This window comes from Bubalus bubalis, chromosome 17 (assembly GCF_019923935.1).
Source record: "Bubalus bubalis isolate 160015118507 breed Murrah chromosome 17, NDDB_SH_1, whole genome shotgun sequence".
In the NCBI taxonomy this organism is placed as follows: Eukaryota; Metazoa; Chordata; class Mammalia; order Artiodactyla; family Bovidae; genus Bubalus; species Bubalus bubalis.
This window is the reverse complement of record NC_059173.1, coordinates 37,318,950-37,339,866: the sequence shown is the minus strand read 5'-3', so window position 1 is coordinate 37,339,866 and position 20,917 is coordinate 37,318,950. Positions and strand designations below refer to the sequence as shown.

Sequence of the window (20,917 nt, the reverse complement as noted above, 5' to 3'; positions counted from 1 at the left end):
GTTGGACTGCAGTATTCCAAGCCTTCTATATTCTTACTGATTTTCTCTCTAGTTGTACTATCAATTACTAAGATAAGAATATTAATTAAAACCTCCAACTATAACTGTAGAACTGTCCTTTTAACCTTTAAATGCTACAGGTTTTGCTTATACATTTTGAGGTTCCACTGTTATACCCACATAGCAATACTTACCTGTTGTATACTAACAACATCTGGAACAACAGTAGTGTATTACCACTAAAATGTTACTCTTTGTTTCTCATATTATTTCTTAACTTGATGTGTGTTTGACATTAATATACAGACTCCAGCTAATTTATTGCTATTGTTTGCATGGTATGTCTTTTTTTTCATCCTATATTTTCAATCTACTTGTATTTTTTAAATGTGTCTCTTGCAGAGACCATATACCTGGATTTTGCATTTTGCCCAATATGACAATCTCTGTCTTTTCTAGGGCATTTTGTTGTTGTTCAGTGCCTAAATTGTATTCAGTTCTTTACAACCCCATGAACTGCAGCATTGCCAGACTTCCCTGTCCTTCAATATCTCATGGAGCTTGCTCAAATTCACGTCCATCGAGTCCGTGATGCCATCCAACAATCTCATCCTCTGGCACCCCCTTCTCCTCCTGCCCTCCATCTTTCCCAGCATCAGGGTCTTTTCCAATGAGTCAGCTCTTCACATCAGATGGCCAAGGGATTGTAGCTTCAGCCTCAGCATCAGTCTTTCTAATGAATATTCAGGGTTGATTTCCTTCAGGACTGACTGGTTTGATTTCCTTGCAATCCAAGAGACTCTCAAGAGTTTCTAATACCACAGTTTAAAAGCATCAATTCTTCAGTGCTCAGCCTTATTTATGATCCAGCTCTCACATCCATACATGACTACTGGAAAAACCACAGCTTTGACTATATATAACTTTGTCGGCAAAGTGATGTCTCTGCTTTGTAATAATGCTGTATAGGTTTGTCCTTTCTTCTAAGGAGCAAGTGTCTTTTAATTTCATGGCTGCAGTCACCATCTGCAGTGATTTTGGAGCCCAAGAAAATAAAGCCTGTCACTGTTTCCACTGTTTCCCCATCTATTTGCCATGAAGTGATGGGACCGAATGCCATGATCTTAGCTTTTTGAATGCTGAGTTTTAAGCTAGCTTTTTTACTCTATTTCATCCACATCAGGAGGCTCTTTAGTTCCTTTTCACTTTCTGCCATTAGACTGGTATCATCTGCATATCTGAGGTTGTTGATATGCAATTATATCTCAGCAATCTTAATTCCAGGTGGTGAGTCATCCAGCCCTGCATTTCTCATGATGTATTCTGCATATCAGTTAAATAAGCAGGGTGGCAATATACAGCCTTGACCTATTCCTTTCCCAATTTTGAACCAACCCATTGTTCCATGTCCAGTCCTAACTGTTGTTTCTTGACCTGCATACAGGTTTCTCAGGAGGCAGGTAAGATGGTCTGGTATTGTCATCTCTTTAAGAATTTTCCACAGTTTGTTGTGATCCACCCGGTCAAAGGCTTTAGTGTAATCAATGTAATCAATGAGGCAGAAGTGGTGTTTTTCTGGAATTCTTTTACTTTTTCTTTAACATCATCATATTTTACGATTTCAAATAGTTCAGCTGGAATTCCATCACCTCCACTAGCTTTGTTCATCATAATGCTTTCTAAGACCCCCCTGAATTCACACTCTAGAATGTCTGGCCCTCGGAGAATGACCACACTATCATGGTTTTCTGGGTCATTAAGACCTTTTTCGTATAGTTCTTCTGTGTATTTTTCCCACCTCTTCTTAATCTCTTCTGCTTCTGTTAGGTCTTTCCTGTTTCTGTCCTTTATTGTGTCCATCCTTGCACAAAATGTTCCCTTAGTATCTCGAAAATTTTCTTGACGAGATCTCTAGTCTTTCAAATTCTATTGTTTTCCTCTATTTTTTTTTTTTTGCATTGTTCACTGAAGAAGCCTTTCTTATCTCTCTTTGCTATTCTCTGGAACTCTGCACTCAGCTGGGTATATCGTTCCCTTTCTCCCTTGCCTTTTGCTTGTCTTCTTTCCTCAGCTGTTTGTTAAGCCTCCTCAGATAACTTTGCTTTCTTGCAGTTCTTTTCCTTTGGGATGGTTTTGGTCACTGCCTCCTGTACAATGTTACAAACATCCATCCATAGTTCTTTAGGCACTCTATCAGATTTAATCATCACTTCCACTGTATAATCATAAGTGAAAGTGAAGTCACTCAGTCGTGTCTGACTCTTTGCGACCCTGTGGACTGTAGCCTACCAGGCTCCACCGACCTTGGGATTCTCCAGGCAGGAATACTGGAGTGGGGTGCCATTTCCTTCTACAGGGGATCTTCCCTACCCAGGGATCGAACCTGGGTCTCCCGCACTGGAGGCAGATGCTTTAACCTCTGAGCCACCAGGGAAGCCTGTTGTATAATCAAAAGGTATTTGATTTAGGTCATACCTAATAACTGAGTGGTTTTCCCTACTTTTTTCAATTTGAGTCTGAATTTTGCAATAAGGAGCTCACAATCTGAGCCACAGTCAGTTCTAGGTCCTGTTTTTGCTGACTGTATGGAGCTTCTCCATCTTTGGCTCCAAAGAATATAATCAATCTGATTTCAGTATTGACCACATGGGTAGTCATCTCTTGTGTTATTATAAGAGGGTGTTTTCTATGACCAGTGCATTCTCTTGGCAAAACTGTTAGTGTTTGCCCTGCTTCATTTTGTACTCCAAGGCCAAACATGTCTGTCACTCCAGGTATCTCCTGAGTTCCTACTTTTGCATTCTCATCCCCTATGATGAAAAGGACATCTTTTCTTGGTGTTAGTTCTAGAAGGTCTTGTAGGCGTTCATAGAAACATTCAGCTTCTTCGGCATTAGTGGTTGGGGCATAGACTTGGATTACTGTGATATCGAGTGGTTTGCCTTAGAAAGAAACTGAGATTATTCTGTCATTTTTGAGATTTTAGAATATTCAAATTTAATGTTTTAATAATTATTGATAAGTGGATTTATGTCTGCCATTTCACTACTTATTTTCCAAGTCCTGGGTCTTTTATTTCTTTGCTGCTTTACTGCTTTCTAGTCTTTTTAAAAATGCATTTTTTAGGACAGTATTTTAATTCCTCTGCTGATATTTTAGCAATAGCTTTCAAGTTATTGTTTTCATGACTACTTTAGGAATTACAATATGCTTCTTTTTCTTACCATAGTTTACTTCAGATTGATACTGACATAATCCTGGTAATACACAAAAACTCAAGATTTTCTCTTTGTCCTGATCTTAGTCAGCTTGCCTGTGATGTATGTAGATGTGAATCTTTTTTTTTTTTTCTTTCTTGGGATTTTTTTGAGCATCTTGGGCCTGCTAATGTTTTTCATCAAATATGGGAATTTTTTCAGTAATTTCTTCAAATATTTTGTTGATCCTTTTCACTTTTTCTCTAGAATTTCTAGTAAACATAAGTTGGTAGACTTAATATTGTTCCACAAATCTCTGAAGCTCTGTAAAATTGTCTTTTATTGGCTTCATCTGTCCTTTAAAATTATTTTGATCTATCTTCAAAGCCCATTGATATTTTTCTGCAATCTCATATGTACTGTTGAGTCCATCTAGAGAATTATTCATTTCACTTGTTATTTATTGTTTCAGTCCTGGAATATTCATCTGGGTTTTTTTTAGGAGTTTTGAGTTTTTTGATTTTTGCCTTTTCTGTTTTTTGAGCTTCTATTTCTCTGCTGAAATTACCTGTTTACTGAAACATTGTTACACTTTTCTTTAATAACTTTAACATATTTATAACAGTTGCTTTGAAGACTTTGCTGTGTTCAAAATTGGAATCCTCTCAGAACCAGTTTCTTTTGAATGTTACTCTTCCTAAGTATAGATTTTATTTTACTTTCCTGTTTTTACATATCTCAAAATTTTTGGGTGAAAGAGACTTTTTGGATAATATAGAAACTCTGGATTCTATTTTTCTACAAGGTTTTGTTTTTGTTTTCTGCATGTTGAAATCGTAAGCTCTGTTTTCACCTATGGTGTGTACTGTCTCTTTCCAGTTTCTGTTTTAGCCTGGTTTCCTAGTAGTTACCATGTATCTGCAAAGCTTCAGTTCAGTTCAGTCGCCCAGTCGTGTCCGACTCTTTGCGACCCCATGAATCACAGCACGCCAGGCCTCCCTGTCCATCACCAACTCCCAGAGCCCATCCAAAGCCATGTCCATCAAGTCAGTGATGCCATCCAACCATCTCACCCTCTGTCGTCCCCTTCTCCTCCTGCCCTCAATCTTTCCCAGCATCAGGGTCTTTTCAAATGAGTCAGCTCTTCGCATCAGGTGACCAAAGTATTGGTGTTTCAGCTTCAGCATCAGTCCTTCCAATGAACACCCAGGACTGATCTCCTTTAGGATGGACTGGTTGGCTCTCCTTGCAGTCCAAGGGACTCTCAAGAGTCTTCTCCAACAACGCAGTTCAAAAGCATCAATTCTTCGGCGCTCAGCTTTCTTTATAATCCAACTCTCACATCTATACATAACCACTGGAAAAACCATAGCCTTGACTAGATGGACCTTTGTTGGCAAAGTAATGTCTCTGCTTTTTAATATGCTATCTAGGTTGATCATAACTTTTCTTCCAAGGAGTAAGCATCTTTTAATTTCATGGCTGCAATCACCATCTGCAGTGATTTGGAGCCCAGAAAAAAAAAAGTCAGACATTGTTTCCACTGTTTCCCCATCTATTTCCCATGAAGTGATGGGACCAGATGCCATGATCTTAGTTTTCTGAAGGTTGAGCTTTAAGCAAACTTTTTCTCTCTCCTCTTTCACTTTCATCAAGAGGCTCTTTAGTTCTTCACTTTTTGCCATAAGGGTGGTGTCATCTGCATATCTAAGGTTATTGATATTTCTCTCAGCAATCTTGATTCCAGCTTGTGCTTCCTCCAGCCCAGCGTTTCTCATGATGTACTCTGCATTTAAGTTAAATAAACAGGGTGACAATATACAGCCTTGACGTACTCCTTTTCCTCTTTGGAACCAGTCTGTTGTTCCATGTCCAGTTCTATTGTGATAAACTGCAAAGCTTAGTGATAAGCAAATGATTTCAGCAGGCATTACACTCAACACCTTAAACTTATAAGACGTCTACCTTCTTCTGATCAAGTAATTTGGGGAGGGATGGGTGGTACAGTGTATTTAATGTTGCAGGCAGTTCTATTTCACACTTTTAACTCTTTTCTGGGTTCTCTTGAGTCTCACTTGCACCTGAGTGTAATTTCTTGGTCAACCAAGGATATATAGAGAATTTCTTTCAACTCTTCCATGGCTCTTTCATTTCCAATATCTACCTGTTAAGTTACTCTTTTGTATACCACTTGCTCCAACTAGGACTGCAACCTTGAATCAGTTATTGATTTTTGCCATTTTTCTCCCTACCAGGTTTGGCACATTTACTTGAAAAAGTGACGAATGCTCACCCTCTTGCCCAAAATCAAGTCCAGAAAATCTACTACTTTTGGTGGCATTTTCAATCTCATAAAACTATAGTTCTTGCCATTCAAACTAGCAGAGAGAGAGGAGAGAGAACAGGAACACCTTTGGGCAAAGGTTTCACAAATTCCGGCTGTTAGTTCCCAGAGTTCTAAGTTTTACAAGAATATACAATTTCCAATGTGTTTTCTGCCTTTAGTCAATTTCCAGAGTTGTGAAAAGGGTTTTTATCTTGACTGATTTGTCCAATTTTATCACAGAGATAATCTCTGTTTTTTTTACAGAGATGACTTGAAACCTTTTTATGCAGCCAAAGTCAGAAATTGTCTAGGGTAAGCTTTTATACTTAAAAATGTGTGTATATACAAACTAACTACCATTAATATTCATTGCTTTACAGGTTTGAGCATTATACAGTTTGAGCATTAAGATACTGATGAAATTAAGATATTGATGAAATTAAGATATTGATGAAATTAAGACTTTCATACAATACTATATTGTTACTGAAAAGGAAATTATCAAAAACAATATGTATTTCATAACTTGAAAACATGGATATTTCATATTATGACATGGCTCGGTTCATAGTATACTGAATAAAAAGAGTTAACTAAAAAGCACATCAAGTATGAGCATAGCTTCCCAGGTGGCTCAGAGGTAAAGAATCTGCCTGCCAAGCAGAAGATGTGACTTCAATCCCTGGGTTGGGAAGATTGCCTGGAGAAGGAAATGGCAACCCACTCCAGTATTCTTGCCTGGGAAATCCCATGAACAGCAGAGCCTGTTGGGTTATAGTCTATGAGGTCACAAAAAGTCAGACACAACCGAAGTGACTTAGTGTACACATGCACACATACACAAAAAATATAAATAGATGACAAGAAAATGAAATAACATGCTTATAAGATTAGGAGTATCATACTGGAATAGTAGGTAGGATTACAAGCTATATTTCCCATCTGCATTTAAGAAAGATTTCCAAGATCTCTACTCAAATATGCATTATGTTTGTAATACTAAAAAAGTGTATTTTTAAAGATATAAAAGGGTCTCTATATATCACTTAACCCCAAATCACAAACTCAAAGGTGTTTCACAACTTAGGAAGATAAGCAAAGTAATTTATATGAATATAGTAATTCATTATTTTAGAATACTTAAATACTATAGTTAAAATAGTTAATATCATACACAAAAGAGATTTTATTACCTTTTTGTTTTTCTGGGTATAACCAGCAGGTTTTTAGCAATATTGCAAGGTTGGTACATACCATACTGAGGAAGCTACTAAAAGTGGTAAAACTTATTCACATATCCAATTTCCAACATATCCATTTAAAATCTAATTTTACCACTACATGGCAATATCAGAATTATTTAACCATTATTTTGCTATGTATCATCATCAAATTACCACAGTACTATTTTCTTAAAATTTTTATTTCAATGATCAATTTCACTCTTTTAAAGACTTACCTTAGCTGCATGATATGTACTAGCTTCAAGTATATCTTCTTTTTTAGCTTCTTTGGCAAGCAGGTTAAATCGACTTAACATTGCAGCCTTACAAAGCCGACTTGCCATTGACACACCACTTTTAAATGGGGAACTAAAGTAGAAAAGAATGAAACAATCATTAATCATTATTTAATGATTTATGTTAGCACTTACAGGGATTAAAATCAATACAAAATGTATATTTATCTCAATTATGCACAGAGAAGATAGTGAAATTTTCTATATAAAATTATTCTGAATATTAACTGTTTTCTGAAGCTAATTTCTTTTATAAAATTAGTGTATGTTATCAGAATATTACATTAAGAATTAAAGCAAAAGATGGATATTTGGAACATTTCTACTGTTTGAGGCAAAATTAATCTATAGTGATACAAATTAAGATAGTGGTTCTACCAGGGATTGACTAAATGAGGGAATAGAAATCTTTTTTGAGATGAAGAAAGCATCCTGAATTTTGACTGGGGTAATGGTTACACAGGTGTGTATATATACATACACAAATATATATGTGTGTGTGTATATGTAAACTCATGAAATTATACATTTTAATGTACAATTTGACTCCTTAAAAAAGTAAAATATATGTACTCCATCACCCTTCATATATATATATGTGCATATGTGTACACATGTAAATATATATTTTTCTATGTTTCTAATAAAAATAGGTTCACATATTATAGCTTTATTGCTTCTGTAACTCTTTCCCTTCATTATATATTCTCATTAGTTGTTTTTGTGATAGACTGCAAAAACTGCCAAAATCCTTTATTCTTGTTTGTATGCTCTTTACAATATAATTTTTCAGATTCTTCCATCAACAACTACAGCTTATTCTTCCTCCCCTTGAATTTGGACTGGCCTTGTAACTTGTTTTGGTCAATAAAATACTCTGTGCCAGTTGCAAGCCTGGGCTGCAAGCAGTTTGTTTCTATGCCTTGGCACTCCTTCCTCTACCATATGAACCTGCTGAGATTGATCCACTAGAAGATGAGAGCCCAGCTGTCCCTCTAAGATCAGCTAAGCTGCCTTACAGTTGACCTACAGCTGACCCCACACACATGGGAGAGCTTGACCAAATCTAGCTCAGCTGACCTAAGGACTTGGGAGCAGTAAAAAGTGGTTGGTGTTTTAAGCCTCTAAAACAATAGTATATGCAGCAATAGTTAACACACACTCTTGTTAACAAAATGTACTAATCTCTATATATTAATTTTCCACCATGATACGTTTTTTTGTGGTGTTTTTTCAGATGATTCTCTTGGATTTTTCAGGTATAAAATGATATCATATGGAAACAGTCATTTTACCTCCTCCTTTCCAATATTATGTGCCTCTCCTTTCTTTTGTTAAATGCATTAAACAACATCTTAAATAACAACAATAACAGTAAACAATAATGTCCTATTTTGGATGCTAGTAGAAATGACTCTGAGATTTCATCATGAATCATGATGACACTTTTGGACAAATAAGAGATACATTTTATTCTTAACAAAAATCTCTATTACTTTCTTATTGGGTATCTTTTATCAAGAATAGTTGTAGAGCTATACTGTATGTCTTCTTGGAATTTATAAAGATGAAATATGGTGTTTTCCCCTACATCAATTAATATAACAAATTTATTAATAAGAGTTTCTAATTTGGTATTTTTATTATGTTATTTTCTTTACAGTTCTAGAAAAATTTCCACTTAGTACTGCATAAAATATATTATTTTAAGGTTCTGTTTCCTAATATTTTATTTAGCAATTTTGCTTGGATATAAAAGTGAGTTTGGTCTATAACTTTTGGGGGTGGGCGTGAAATCTTCCATCAAGCTTAAGCACCAATGATATAGGGCTTCCCAGGTGGCTCAGCAGTAAAGAATCTGCCTGACAATGCGAGAGATGCAGGAGATGTGGGTTCAATCCCTGGGTCAATAAGATCCCCTAGAGAAGGAAATGGCAACCCAGTCCAGTATTCTTGCTTGAAAAACACCATGGATAGGAGCCTGGTGGGTTACATTTCATGGGGTCACAAAGAGTCAGATATGACTGAGCATGCATACACGATCAATGATGCCTCAGAAAAGCATTTGAATCTTTTCCATCTTTTCAGATAGCATTGGAAGTTTCTGCTATTTAAAGGTTTATAACATTCCTCTGAACCACCTCAGAATGTTGCTTTCTTTGAAAAAGAGGTAGGGCATCTTCTTGGTAGCTTTCTCAAGAAAATAATGTAAGATTTTCTCCTCTTGTGTACCAATTTTAGAAATAACTTTTCCTCGAAATGTATGCATTTCACCCATATTTTCAAATATATTTGCATGGTGATCAGTGAAGTTTCCTATAATTTCTTTAAATTTTCTCTGTGATAACTCCTTCATCATTATTTTATATGAGATTAGACAGTGCTTTTTTCCCCCCCACAGAATCAGTTTTTATGATCATTTTTAACTTCATCTGTTCTCTATTTTACATTTCTAGTATTATAAAAATTTTCACTCTATTTTATTTGTTGATATAAACATCCAAATAACTGGCTTTTCCATTCAGCTTTGCTTTAGCTATATAACTTAAAGTTCTGAAATGCAATGTATTAAACATCCTGTTTTCTAAATATGTTATGGTTTCATTTTATATTCCCTCTCTGAGTCAAAAGTTAGAGAACTTCTTTTGCCCAATGAAAGGAGTTTCTAAGTATTCTGACTTTATGTGATTTACACTTTTATTGCATCACAATCAGAGAATACTGTCTACATCACTTATACTTTTCAGAATTTGAGACATTCTTTGTGGCCTAACGTATGGTCAATTTTTGTTAATGTTCTGCAGGTTCCTGAAAAGCATGTATATTTTATATTTTTATGGTGTAGAATTTTAAAGATTAATAGATTAATTATAGATTAATCAAATCTATAATATTGACTGATATATTCTTATTATTCTGTCTATTCAATCTACCACTAACTGAAAGAGGTGAATTATTGCCTCCACTAAATAATAGTATATTTCTATTTATCATCTTATTGTAATTTCTACTTTATGAATGTTGACACGTCATGTTATTTGTTGCACAATTACTCAGAACTGTTCTTCCTTGTGGATTATATTGCTAAAGTGCTTTTTGCCTTATGTAATACTTTGGGGTTGAATAACTAGATCATATCTGTTTTCTCTGTGTTTGCAATCACCTAGCAAGCATTTGGCTATAAAAAATGAGTTAAGCTCATTTTACATTAATTTCAATTTTGTTTTAAAAGTATGTTTTCAGTAAACTGTTTTCAGTGTCTTTCATAGAAGATCTGCTTTGTTTGTATGTTATTAACAGAGATACACTTCTTTATGCTGATTCAAAGCATAAACAGTATAATTTATACTAGTTAAAATAGTCAATAGTTCATACTTGACTGAAGAAACATTTGTATGGGATCTTAATTTAAATCCGTTTCTCACAAAGAAAGCAAATTTAGGCACTTAAACTTTTAACATTATTCATTAGTCCATTATAAATGTATGTTCACATAAAAGAAGGATTTTAGTTTTACTTGATAATCAATGTTAGGGATATTACAAAGGTATATGTAAAAGGCATAATGTATTATGGAGAAGAACAAAGGCTTTAGAAATAAAATACCCAGATCAGAATCCTAGCTGTTTAACTTAATAGCTGGGTGATTTTAAGAAAGATATTTAACCTAGCTTGAATCTCAGTCTCTTTATCTGTAAAAAGAAAAAACAAAAACCAAAAACCAGGAAAACAGGGTTTTTCCAAGAAATCAGTATAGGACTGTACAATAGTTCTCACACTCAAGTGTACATAAATAATATTTGGGAAAGTTGTCAAAAATACAGATTTCTGAGCCCTAAATTCAGATATTCAGATTCAGTGGGAAAAGCCAATTTTTAAAACAAATACATTACATAATTCTAATGATAATGATCACTAGAGAAATAAAAGTTCTGGAAACTGACTTCAAATGCTGGTTCCACCACTTACTAAGTAACTTCAATAAGTTACATAACCTCTCTAGGCCTGTCTTCTCATTAGGAAAAAAAAGCTTTAAAATTAGTATAATGTCTGCAACATGGAGAAGGCAATGGCACCCCACTCCAGTACTCTTGCATGGAAAAAATCCCATGGATGGAGGAGCCTGGTGGGCTACAGTCCATGGGGTCGCACAGAGTCAGACACAACTGAGCGGCTTCACTTTCACTTTTCACTTTCATGCACTGGAGAAGGAAATGGTAACCCACTCCAGTGTTCTTGCCTGGAGAATCCCAGGGACGGGGGAGACTGGTGGGCTGTCGTCTATGGGGTCGCACAGAGTCTGACATGACTGAAGCCACTTAGCAGCAGCAGCTGCAACATCAGATCAGATCAGATCAGTCGCTCAGTCGTGTCCGACTCTTTGCGACCCCATGAATTGCAGTACACCAGGCCTCCCTGTCCATTATCAACTCCCAGAGTTCACTCAGACTCACGTCCATCGAGTCAGTGATGCCATCTAGCCATCTCATCCTCTGTTGTCCCCTTCTCCTCTTGCCCCCAATCCCTCCCAGCATCAGAGTCTTTTCCAATGAGTCAACTCTTCGCATGAGGTGGCCAAAGTACTGGAGTTTCAGCTTTAGCATCATTCCTTCCAAAGAAATCCCAGGGCTGATCTCCTTTAGAATGGACTGGCTGGATCTCCTTGCAGTCCAAGGGACTCTCAAGAGTCTTCTCCAACACCACGGTTCAAAAGCATCAATTGTCACACCCAATAACTATTTTAATCATTATTCAGAATTCAAAAAACTGTATTCAAAAATGTTAAAATAGTTTTTATAAATTGTACTAAAATACATTCTTTCACTTAAGTAATATGTGATATTTGAAGAAATTAGTAATGCTAACCTTTCCGTGATCTTTCCACTTAGGCCATCCACAATCTCCAAAGAAATGTCCCCTTGTGCCCAATTCAGACTCAGGAATTTATATTCCAAGTTTGTTTGAAATGGATATGCAGAAGGTACTAAACTAATATGAGGTCTGTTGACCAAGTAAAACATTGGAAGTTTGGAAGTGAGCGCATCATCAACACGTTGCTTTATAGCAATTTCTAAGCCTCTAGTATCACTGCAATTCCCATCACCTAGAAAGCAAAAAAAAAAACAAAAAAAACAATACATACTCAAACAAAACAAATATAAGTCAACAGAAACAGATGCTGAAGTATGTAATGCAGGCATACCTCACTTTATTACACTTTGCTTTACTGCACTTCAGAGATACATATCAAAAGTCTGGCAACCCATGTTGTCAGATGACGTTTAGCCTTTTTTTTTTTTTTTTAGCAATAAAGCAGTTTTTAATTACGGTATATACCTTACTTTTTTTAAAGACATGATACTAATGCACACTTAACAGACTACAGTATAGTTTAAACACAACTTTTATATAAACTGGGAAACCAAAATATTCATGTGACTCACTTTATTGTGATATTCATTTTATTGTGGTGGTCTGGAACTGAACCCACACTATCTTTGAGGTATGCCCATAGAAACTGAAGCTGCATTAATAAAAACAGTGTCTAAATCAAAGAATACAGCATTATTACAGAACTATACAGTGCTCATACCATATCTGAAACACTGTATTTAGTCTAAGGCATTACATTTTGACACTATCACCTACATATTACAGAACATCTGGAGAAAACAAATCATATGTAACACAAGTGATGGCTAGGTAGGAAAATACATAAAGGAAAAAGCATCTTGTCTTTTTTTTTTTTTGACTTTACAATATTGTACTGGTTTTGCTATACATCAACATGAATCTGCCACAGGTGTACACGTGCTCCCCGTCCTGAACCCCCCTCCCACCTCCCTCCCCGTATCATCCCTCTGGATCATCCCAGAGTGCACCAGCCCCAAGCATCCTGTATCCTGCATCGAACCTGGACTGGCGATTTGTTTCTTATATGATATTATACATGTTTCAATGCCATTCTCCCAAATCATCCCCCCCCCCCACAGAGTCCAAAAGACTGTTCTATATATCTGTGTCTCTTTTGCTGTCTCTCATACAGGGTTACAGTAAACTAACTAACACATATATATGGTCTTTTTATTTTCTATTAAAATAATAGTGCCTTTTAAAAAAGCAAGCTTAAGATTTTTTTCTTAAAAAAGGAAAGAATATTACCACAGACAAAATGAGTATCTGAAAACATCTAAAGTATGAAATTAGTCTCTGAAAACTTTTTGAAAGTAAAATGAAGTCTTCAAATATAATTCTCTTTCCACCTGTAACGGATCTATTATTGATAAAAAAAACTTACATTTTTAAGAATCAAAATAAAGAACTGCAAAAGATTTCATAAGACAAGAGAAAAAGGGACAAGGTCATTATCATCAAATAATCGAGATTTAATCTGTATTGTCATTTAGTTCAAAGTGAAAGGGAAGCAAATTTCAATCCTAAAGAGTAATTTTTAAAATCAATTGGAGCACCCAATTAATGGAACAGATTGTCATTAAATCCCACATTACTGGATCCTTTTAAACTAGAGTTAGATAATCAGAAATGGCATAAAAAGAATTTATATAATAATGAGAAGCTTAAGTTCAATAACTCTTAAGATTCATTTAACTGTACATATCACACTTTTAAATACAGCGAGTATTTCTCAATGAGCCATTCATATCATCTATATCAGAATCACTGGTGGTGCCCTTTTAAAATGTATATTCCTGGGGCTATCCCCCAGAGAGAGAGTAGAGATCTTAAGAGGCTGAGAAATCTGCATTTTAAACAAACATTAAAATCTGTTTCGGCTTTCTCAGACAGAACACCAGTTAATTAACTCTAGATATGTCCCATAAAGACGCAAAGAAGAGAGATCAGGAGAAATTTTACAAAGTATTATAGTATTTTTATTGCTTCCTGGTGTTCCCATTCTCATGTACAAGATGGTAGTCAAATTATGAGATCTAATTGTTAAGCCCCAGTCCAAACCACTAAATACTACATAATTTCAAAATAATCTATTTGAGTCCATCCTTTTAAGAGACTAAAATATTTTGAAGTTATGTTATACAAATGACAGACTGTAAAATATCTTTCTTCACAAGAGTCAAAGCCTTGCATTTCAAAGTTGTGACTCTAGAGAATGTATAGACATTTATTAGACATTCTGTAGACATTTATCAAGAAAATAGCCTTTCTTAAGAAGATTGAGAAAAAATTGAAGTGTCTGAGAGAATTTTTTGGCTAAAGAAAACAGAATAATTCTGGTATCCAATTTAAATTTAAGAAATAAATCATCTATAAGAATATATATTTGGAAAAAAAAGAAGTAACTTCAAAGAGGTACTCTCATATATTGCTAGTGAGAATATAATTTGGAGAGTAACTTGGCAATAATTTTCAAAACTGGAAATTCATGTATTTCTGACCTGCAATTCTACTTCTAGGAATTCATTTTACATTTACATATATTTTACTTTTGTGTCAATGACAAACATGAAAAGGTCAAGGTTCACTGTAGCATTTGGTAGCTGCAAAAGATTAGAAACAATCTAAAGTTCTATCAATCCACAACTGGTTAAATAAATTATAGTATGTTTATACAAAGAAATACCATAAGAGAGTTATGAATAATAATGAAAAAAGTCTTCATAGGGAAAAATTTCCAAGATACATTATTAAATGTAAAGAGTAGGATGCAGAAAAGTGTGAACTGTATTATCTCATTGGTGTAAAATTTTAAAAAAGTATAAACATAAACCATCTTTAGAAAGGAAACAAGAAACAAATTATGAGCTAAAGTTTTTATGTGAACAATCATTACCAAAAATTAACAGTAAACAAAGAAGAGTCAAGTAATGGAATTTAAATTGTTTCCCAAGGGTAATTAAAGCTTTGTAACTCTCAGGGCTTTGCGAAAACTACAAAACTGAGTGTCCAAAATGTCTGTTGAGGAGATAATACCTGAAAACCCATTCAAATATAAATACCAAAGGAAGAAGTTAATTATCAGTTCATGTCATTTATTTTGTATTCTGTTTACTTCCTACTTACTTCACAAACCAGAAGAATCCAATTCATAACCAAATATATTTTTAAAAGTATAAAAGTAGCAAAGAACCAAAATGGGCATTTAATATTTTTTATTTCAGGAATAACTAAATATAAGCTTACCTGAGAAGTTCAAAAAAGCACCTTCTTCTAAAAGAAAGAGAAACATTGGATATTGTGCAAACAAAAGCATATGTTCAAGCCAGAATACATATAATTGCCTAACTTAAAATATTCTTAGACTTCTCACAAGATCATAAAAGTCATATTATACTAAATGTGATTACAAGTTACCATGAAATGAAAACCTCAACAATAATGGATCTGAATTTTACCTTAAGTAAAGCTTCATGCATGCAAAATTTGATTTTACACTGATAAATAAAGTGTAATTACTTAGTGAAAGAGGCCAAGAGGTACTGAAATCTCACTCACCAACAAGAATACTATTGATATAAACTGGCTGTATAAAGTGACTGAGCAATGCTCCCTGTACACCAAGCACTTCCCATCTTGTCAACTTGTCACTTGAGGACATACTGCTTATTCTATTAACAACATCTGCAGGACAGTAGACAGTCAGATAAATTTTGCCTTCAACAGCCACATGGAGACTTAGTTCTTCATTGGCTTCAAATGCAGATATAGAACGTGGATTAAGACGCCTAGAGAAAGAAAAGAAAGTTTCTTCCTTTAAAAATCAAAGCCAACAAAGTAAAATCTGCATATACCTAAGAATTGTAACTTGCCAGTTACACTTAATTTCAGTAACAGAAATAGAGGCAAACCCAAAGCAAGCCAGGATGGGATGACTTTGTTCCACAAGATTAAAACCAAGTGGAAATTAACCCTATTTAGAGCTCCCACAAGGATAAATTTCATATTATTGCCATTTTTATGTCCCTTAAAATCAAATAAAAATCTGATTATTGCCCCATCATAATTTTTGAGTTATTTCCTTTCTCCAAATGAAAATTTTTTAATAATGACAAAACTAGAGAATGAAAAAAGAAAACCGACAATTTATATTTAAGATTGACTTCCAATAAAATATAAAAAAACAGTAAAAATCTAAAATTATTTTTCTTGAGGTTTCTCTACAGGAACACTCACCCTTGTTTTCAAAGGTGTTACTGGAAGGCTTTTAAACAAACTATAAACCATGATTATTTCTAGATGGTCAGACTTAAAGTAAATTTTACTTTCTTTTTGTGTCTGTGTTGTTCAAATATCATGCTACTGATGCTACCCATTCATCAAGACAATAAAGTTCTGACTATAGAATAGACTGCATTCCTTAACTCCTGTGTTAGTATGTGAAGAGTATATAATCCATACTTCCTAAAGTTTATAAAAAGTCTTACAACCAGAAAGGAGTAGATTTTCAACAGCATGTAAAAGAAAGTAGTGAAGTATGTGGACTATTTAAGTAATAGTAATAGGTAAGACAGTGCAGGGGAGGGAGAATGAATTTGTGGTCTCTTGCAGCCTACAAATAACCTCTGAAGGCTGGAAGGAAAATATGGATGGATTTGAATTTACTTGTTCTTTTGATATATGGATTCAGAATGTATAAATGGTCATCCTAGTTGCTTTTAACAGCTTCTATATACTTACAATTGTGACTTAATCTGGGCTGATCCTTTAGGCAACTGGTTCATATAGAGGTAAATGTTGATATTCTGCTTGAGGGTGAGTAGATCAGAAGCTGGTTCTGTACAAAATATTGATTTTTCCATCATAGCAGGATTTTTGCTATAGTAGAGTAGAAGTTGTCTATAAAAGTATCTAAAATAAAAGAGCTTTATTGAGTAAGAATGTTTAAAAATGAAGTATCTTAAACATTATATTCATGTCATGAGCAATGTTCCTATAAATCAAGTTTTATTATAAAATAATCTTAGTCTTACTTAATGAAGATGTAAGTCCCTTGAGAAGTCTTCAGCTACAGCCCAGTTTACCCTGTGACCTGCCTTAAAGCATCATTCCTCGACTACCACTCCACTCAAAAGTACTCAACTATCATTTCTTGCAAAAGACCCATTTCTCTATTGATTCCTCCTTTTTCTCAAGACATCTCTGCTCCCAGCCTCCTAGGAGTATCAATTTTCTGCATTATTTCTATTTTATCTTCCCCAAACACACAGACAAACAATTATGGTTCCTGTTATGTAGTGGTTCTGAAGACAAAAATTTAAGAGTATAGGAATAACATAATGAAGCCCATAAACTGAATTTAGAAGTGAAACAGATTCCCTGAAAGACAACTCAAGGGGACAAATACTATTTTGCTTACTCAAAAAAAAAAATAATTTTAATCCTATCATCAGAAATATGTAATAAAAATTAATCATCAGTATATCTGACAGTGCCAAGGATGGCTAGAAATAAACACAAAAGAGGTAGTTTTCAGTGAGCTGTATTACTTTCTTGGACTTCCCAATAGCTTTCCTTTTAAGACTATAGGATTCTTTTTCTTATTATTAGAGATACATACTTAAGATTTTCAGAAAGGACAGTATGCCTAAATGTTTTTTACATTTTAAAGAAATCACCACCAACAAAAAGTGAGAATGCATAATTAAATAAGAACAAAATCCTAATATAGCAGGATACACTAATAATTGGATATGAACATTGGATACTTGTATCAGAATGCTGATAACTGAATGAAGGTATTAATTTTCTGAGTCTCACCTGTGTTTGAAAAATTCCATTAAGAAAGGTTTTCTGAAAAGTAAATTCAGTGACGTAAGAGAACAAAAGCTGAATACTACAGGAAATAATGCTTATTTCCCACTTTTTGTGGTTTCACAGAAAAGAAACTCCAAAGAGTAAAATTCCTGGTTTCTTTCTCCATTATCAGATACTCCTTCCTTTTATAAGGAGCAGTTAATGATAAATTTGAAAAAAGAAACTAGGCATGCTTATCTCAGCCCCCCTTCTCTCTGAGATCTGCCGGTCTAAAAAAATACTTTACTGATATTCTACCATATGGTAGACTTTGTACAGACTTCATGAGTGGAAACTCATTGATTTCTGCCTTTGGATAAGTATGGCTAATTCAGGGGTGAAGTATTACTAAGCCTACTTGGTCCAGATCTAATGCTATACTCTCAGATTACATTAATCAGTAATGAAGACATATTTTATCTTTAAAAACAGGTTGCATGGCTTTTAAAATTTAGTTCATAAGGTCGTGATAATAGAAGACACTAAAATTCACAGACTAAACAGTGCAGTTAATATTTCTAAAAGTAACATGAAAATATAAGACGGCTTAGGTAAGTAAGACAATACCGTATCCTTGGCTTAGTGATGAGTAAAACTCCACTTGTAAATAATAACATGCCTATGTGATTACTTTAGGCTAATATTAATATAAGAGCATTAATATTTGATGGCATTAAATGTATTTGTTACCTTACCTAAGGAGAGATCTCCTTGCTGTAACAACAGCATGAGTATCATGCAACACTCTTCCATTTGGCTTAATGCACTGACTGTAATTGTATTCACCTGTGCCTATAGCTACAACTTCGTGCTGTCCAGCTGAAAAGAAAAGGTTAACAGAAGCAGATTATTTTGACCTCCTCCTTCTCTATGTTCAACCTCCACCTCTACTTTACCATCTTTTTATATTTATATTCAACAAACTGTTATTTAAGCATCTATTTACTGGATTGGCCAAAAAGTTTGTTCGTTTTTTTTTTTTTTTTCCTGTAAGGTGGCACTAGCAGTACTTAGTTGCCTTTAATTTCATTTGACACAACTGTTAGGATTGTATTGTGACACCTATCCTATCAGCATGCATTTAAAAAAATTTATCCAAATTGGTAAATCTTTGTGTAGCCACTTTAATACTGAAGATGGAAGAAAAACACCAACATTTTTGGCATATTATGTTTTATTGTTTCAAGAAAGATAAAAACACAACTGAAATGTAAAAAATTATTTCTCCCATATATGGAGAAGGTGCTGTGGCTGATCGAGGAAGTCAAAAGTGGTTTGCAAAGTTTCATGCTGAAGATTTTTTGCTGGACAATTCTCCATGGTCAAGTAGACCAGTTGAAGATGATAGTGATCAAATCAGACATTAACTGAGAAAAATCAACATTATGTCACATGGGAAATAGCCAACATATTCAAAATATCGAGATCTAGTGTTGAAAATCATTTGCACCAGCTTGGTTATGGTCATCATTCTGATGTTTGGGTCAGCATAAATTAAGAGAAGAAAATCTTCCTGACAGTATTTCCACATGTGATTCTCTACTTAAACATAATGAAAACATTCCATTTTTAAAACAAATTGTGATGGGCAATGAAAAGTGGACACCGTACAATAATGTAGAACAGAAGAAATCATGCGGCAAGTGAAGTGAACCATGACCAACCCCACCAAAGGCCAGTCTTCACTGAAAGAAGGTGATTTTATGAACATGATGGGACTCCTCTATTCTGAGTTCCTTCCAGAAAACCAAACAATTCCAACACTACTGCTCCCAACTAGACCAACTGAAAGTATCACTTGATGAAAAGCATCCAGAATTAGTAAACAGAAAAATGCATTATCTTCCATCAGGATGATGCTAGATCACATGTTTATTTGACAACCAGGAAAAAACTGTAACAGCTTGGCTGGGAAGTTTTGATTCACTCACTGTATTTATGAGATACTGCAACTTCAATTCTCTTAATGGAAAAAATTTCAATTCCTTGGAAGACTGTATACAGCACCTGGAATAGTTCTTTGCTCAAAAAGAAAAAAAAGCTTTGGGAAGATGGAATTATAAAATTGCCTGAAAAATGGCTGAAGGTAGTATAGCAAAATGATGAATAGGTTCCTCAATAAAGTTCTCAGTGCCCTTCATGGATTACAGCCTTATTGTGGCAAAGGGGCTTGTGTAACTCTGAAGCTATGAGCCATGCCATGCAGGGCCACCAAAAACAGATGGGTCATAGTGAAGAGTTCTGAAAAAACAGGATCCATTGGAAAAAGAAATGGCAATTCACTCTTGTATTCTTGTCAGGAGAACCCCATTGATAGTATGGAAAGATAAAAAGATATGACACTGGAAAATGAGCCCCCCACCACAGGTTGGAAGGTGTCAAATATGCTACTGGGCAAGAGTGAAGGGCAATCCTGAGAAACCTGTATGCAGGTCAAGAAGCAACAGGTAGAACAGTACATGGAACAACAGAGTGGTTCCAAATTGGGAAAGGAGTGTGTCTAGGTTGTATGTTGTCACCCTGCTTACTTAACTTCTATGCAGAGTACATCATGTGAAATTCCAGGCTAGATGAAGCACAAGCTGGAATCAAGACTGCGGGGAAAAATATTAATAACCTCAGATACGCAGATGACACCGTCTTTATGGCAGAAAGTGAAGAGGAGCTAAAGAGCTCCTTGATGAAGGTGAAAGAGAAGAGAAAAAAAGCTGGGTTAAAACTCAACATTCAGGGAAGGAAATAATCACCCAAGTCCAAGAAACCCAGAGAGTCCCAAACAGGATAAACCCAAGGCGAAACACCCAAGACACATATTAATCAAATTAACAAAGATCAAACACAAAGAACAAATATTAAAAGCAGCAAGGGAAAAACAACAAATAACACACAAGGGAATACCCATAAGGATAACAGCTGATCTTTCCATAGAAACTCTCCAAGCCAGGGGGGAATGGCAAGACATACTTAAAATGATGAAAGAAAATAACCTACAGCCCAGATTATTGTACCCAGCCAGGATCTCATTCAAGTATGATGGAGAAATCAAAAGCTTTTCAGACTAGCAAAAGCTGAGAGAATTCTGCACCACCAAACCAGCTCTCCAAC

At 34.9% G+C, this 20,917-nt stretch overlaps 1 protein-coding gene and 1 non-coding gene across 5 annotated transcripts in view; both read right to left on the bottom strand.

Moving 5' to 3' along the window:
• ADAD1 (adenosine deaminase domain containing 1) overlaps window positions 1–20,917 on the bottom strand; it is a 78,166-nt gene that overhangs the window by 31,508 nt on the left and 25,741 nt on the right. For all 4 annotated transcript variants that reach the window (XM_025268019.2, XM_006078953.3, XM_044930398.1 and 1 more), the window contains 5 exons: window positions 18,508–18,631; window positions 16,697–16,867; window positions 15,515–15,744; window positions 11,909–12,146; window positions 6,983–7,115 (listed from right to left, as the gene is read on the bottom strand). In XM_025268019.2, coding sequence (XP_025123804.1) covers window positions 6,983–7,115; window positions 11,909–12,146; window positions 15,515–15,744; window positions 16,697–16,867; window positions 18,508–18,631 — 896 coding nt within the window. The remainder of the gene's footprint in view (window positions 1–6,982; window positions 7,116–11,908; window positions 12,147–15,514; window positions 15,745–16,696; window positions 16,868–18,507; window positions 18,632–20,917) is intronic.
• TRNAW-CCA lies at window positions 2,363–2,434 on the bottom strand. The gene has a single exon. It is a non-coding gene; the product is annotated as a tRNA-Trp (tRNA).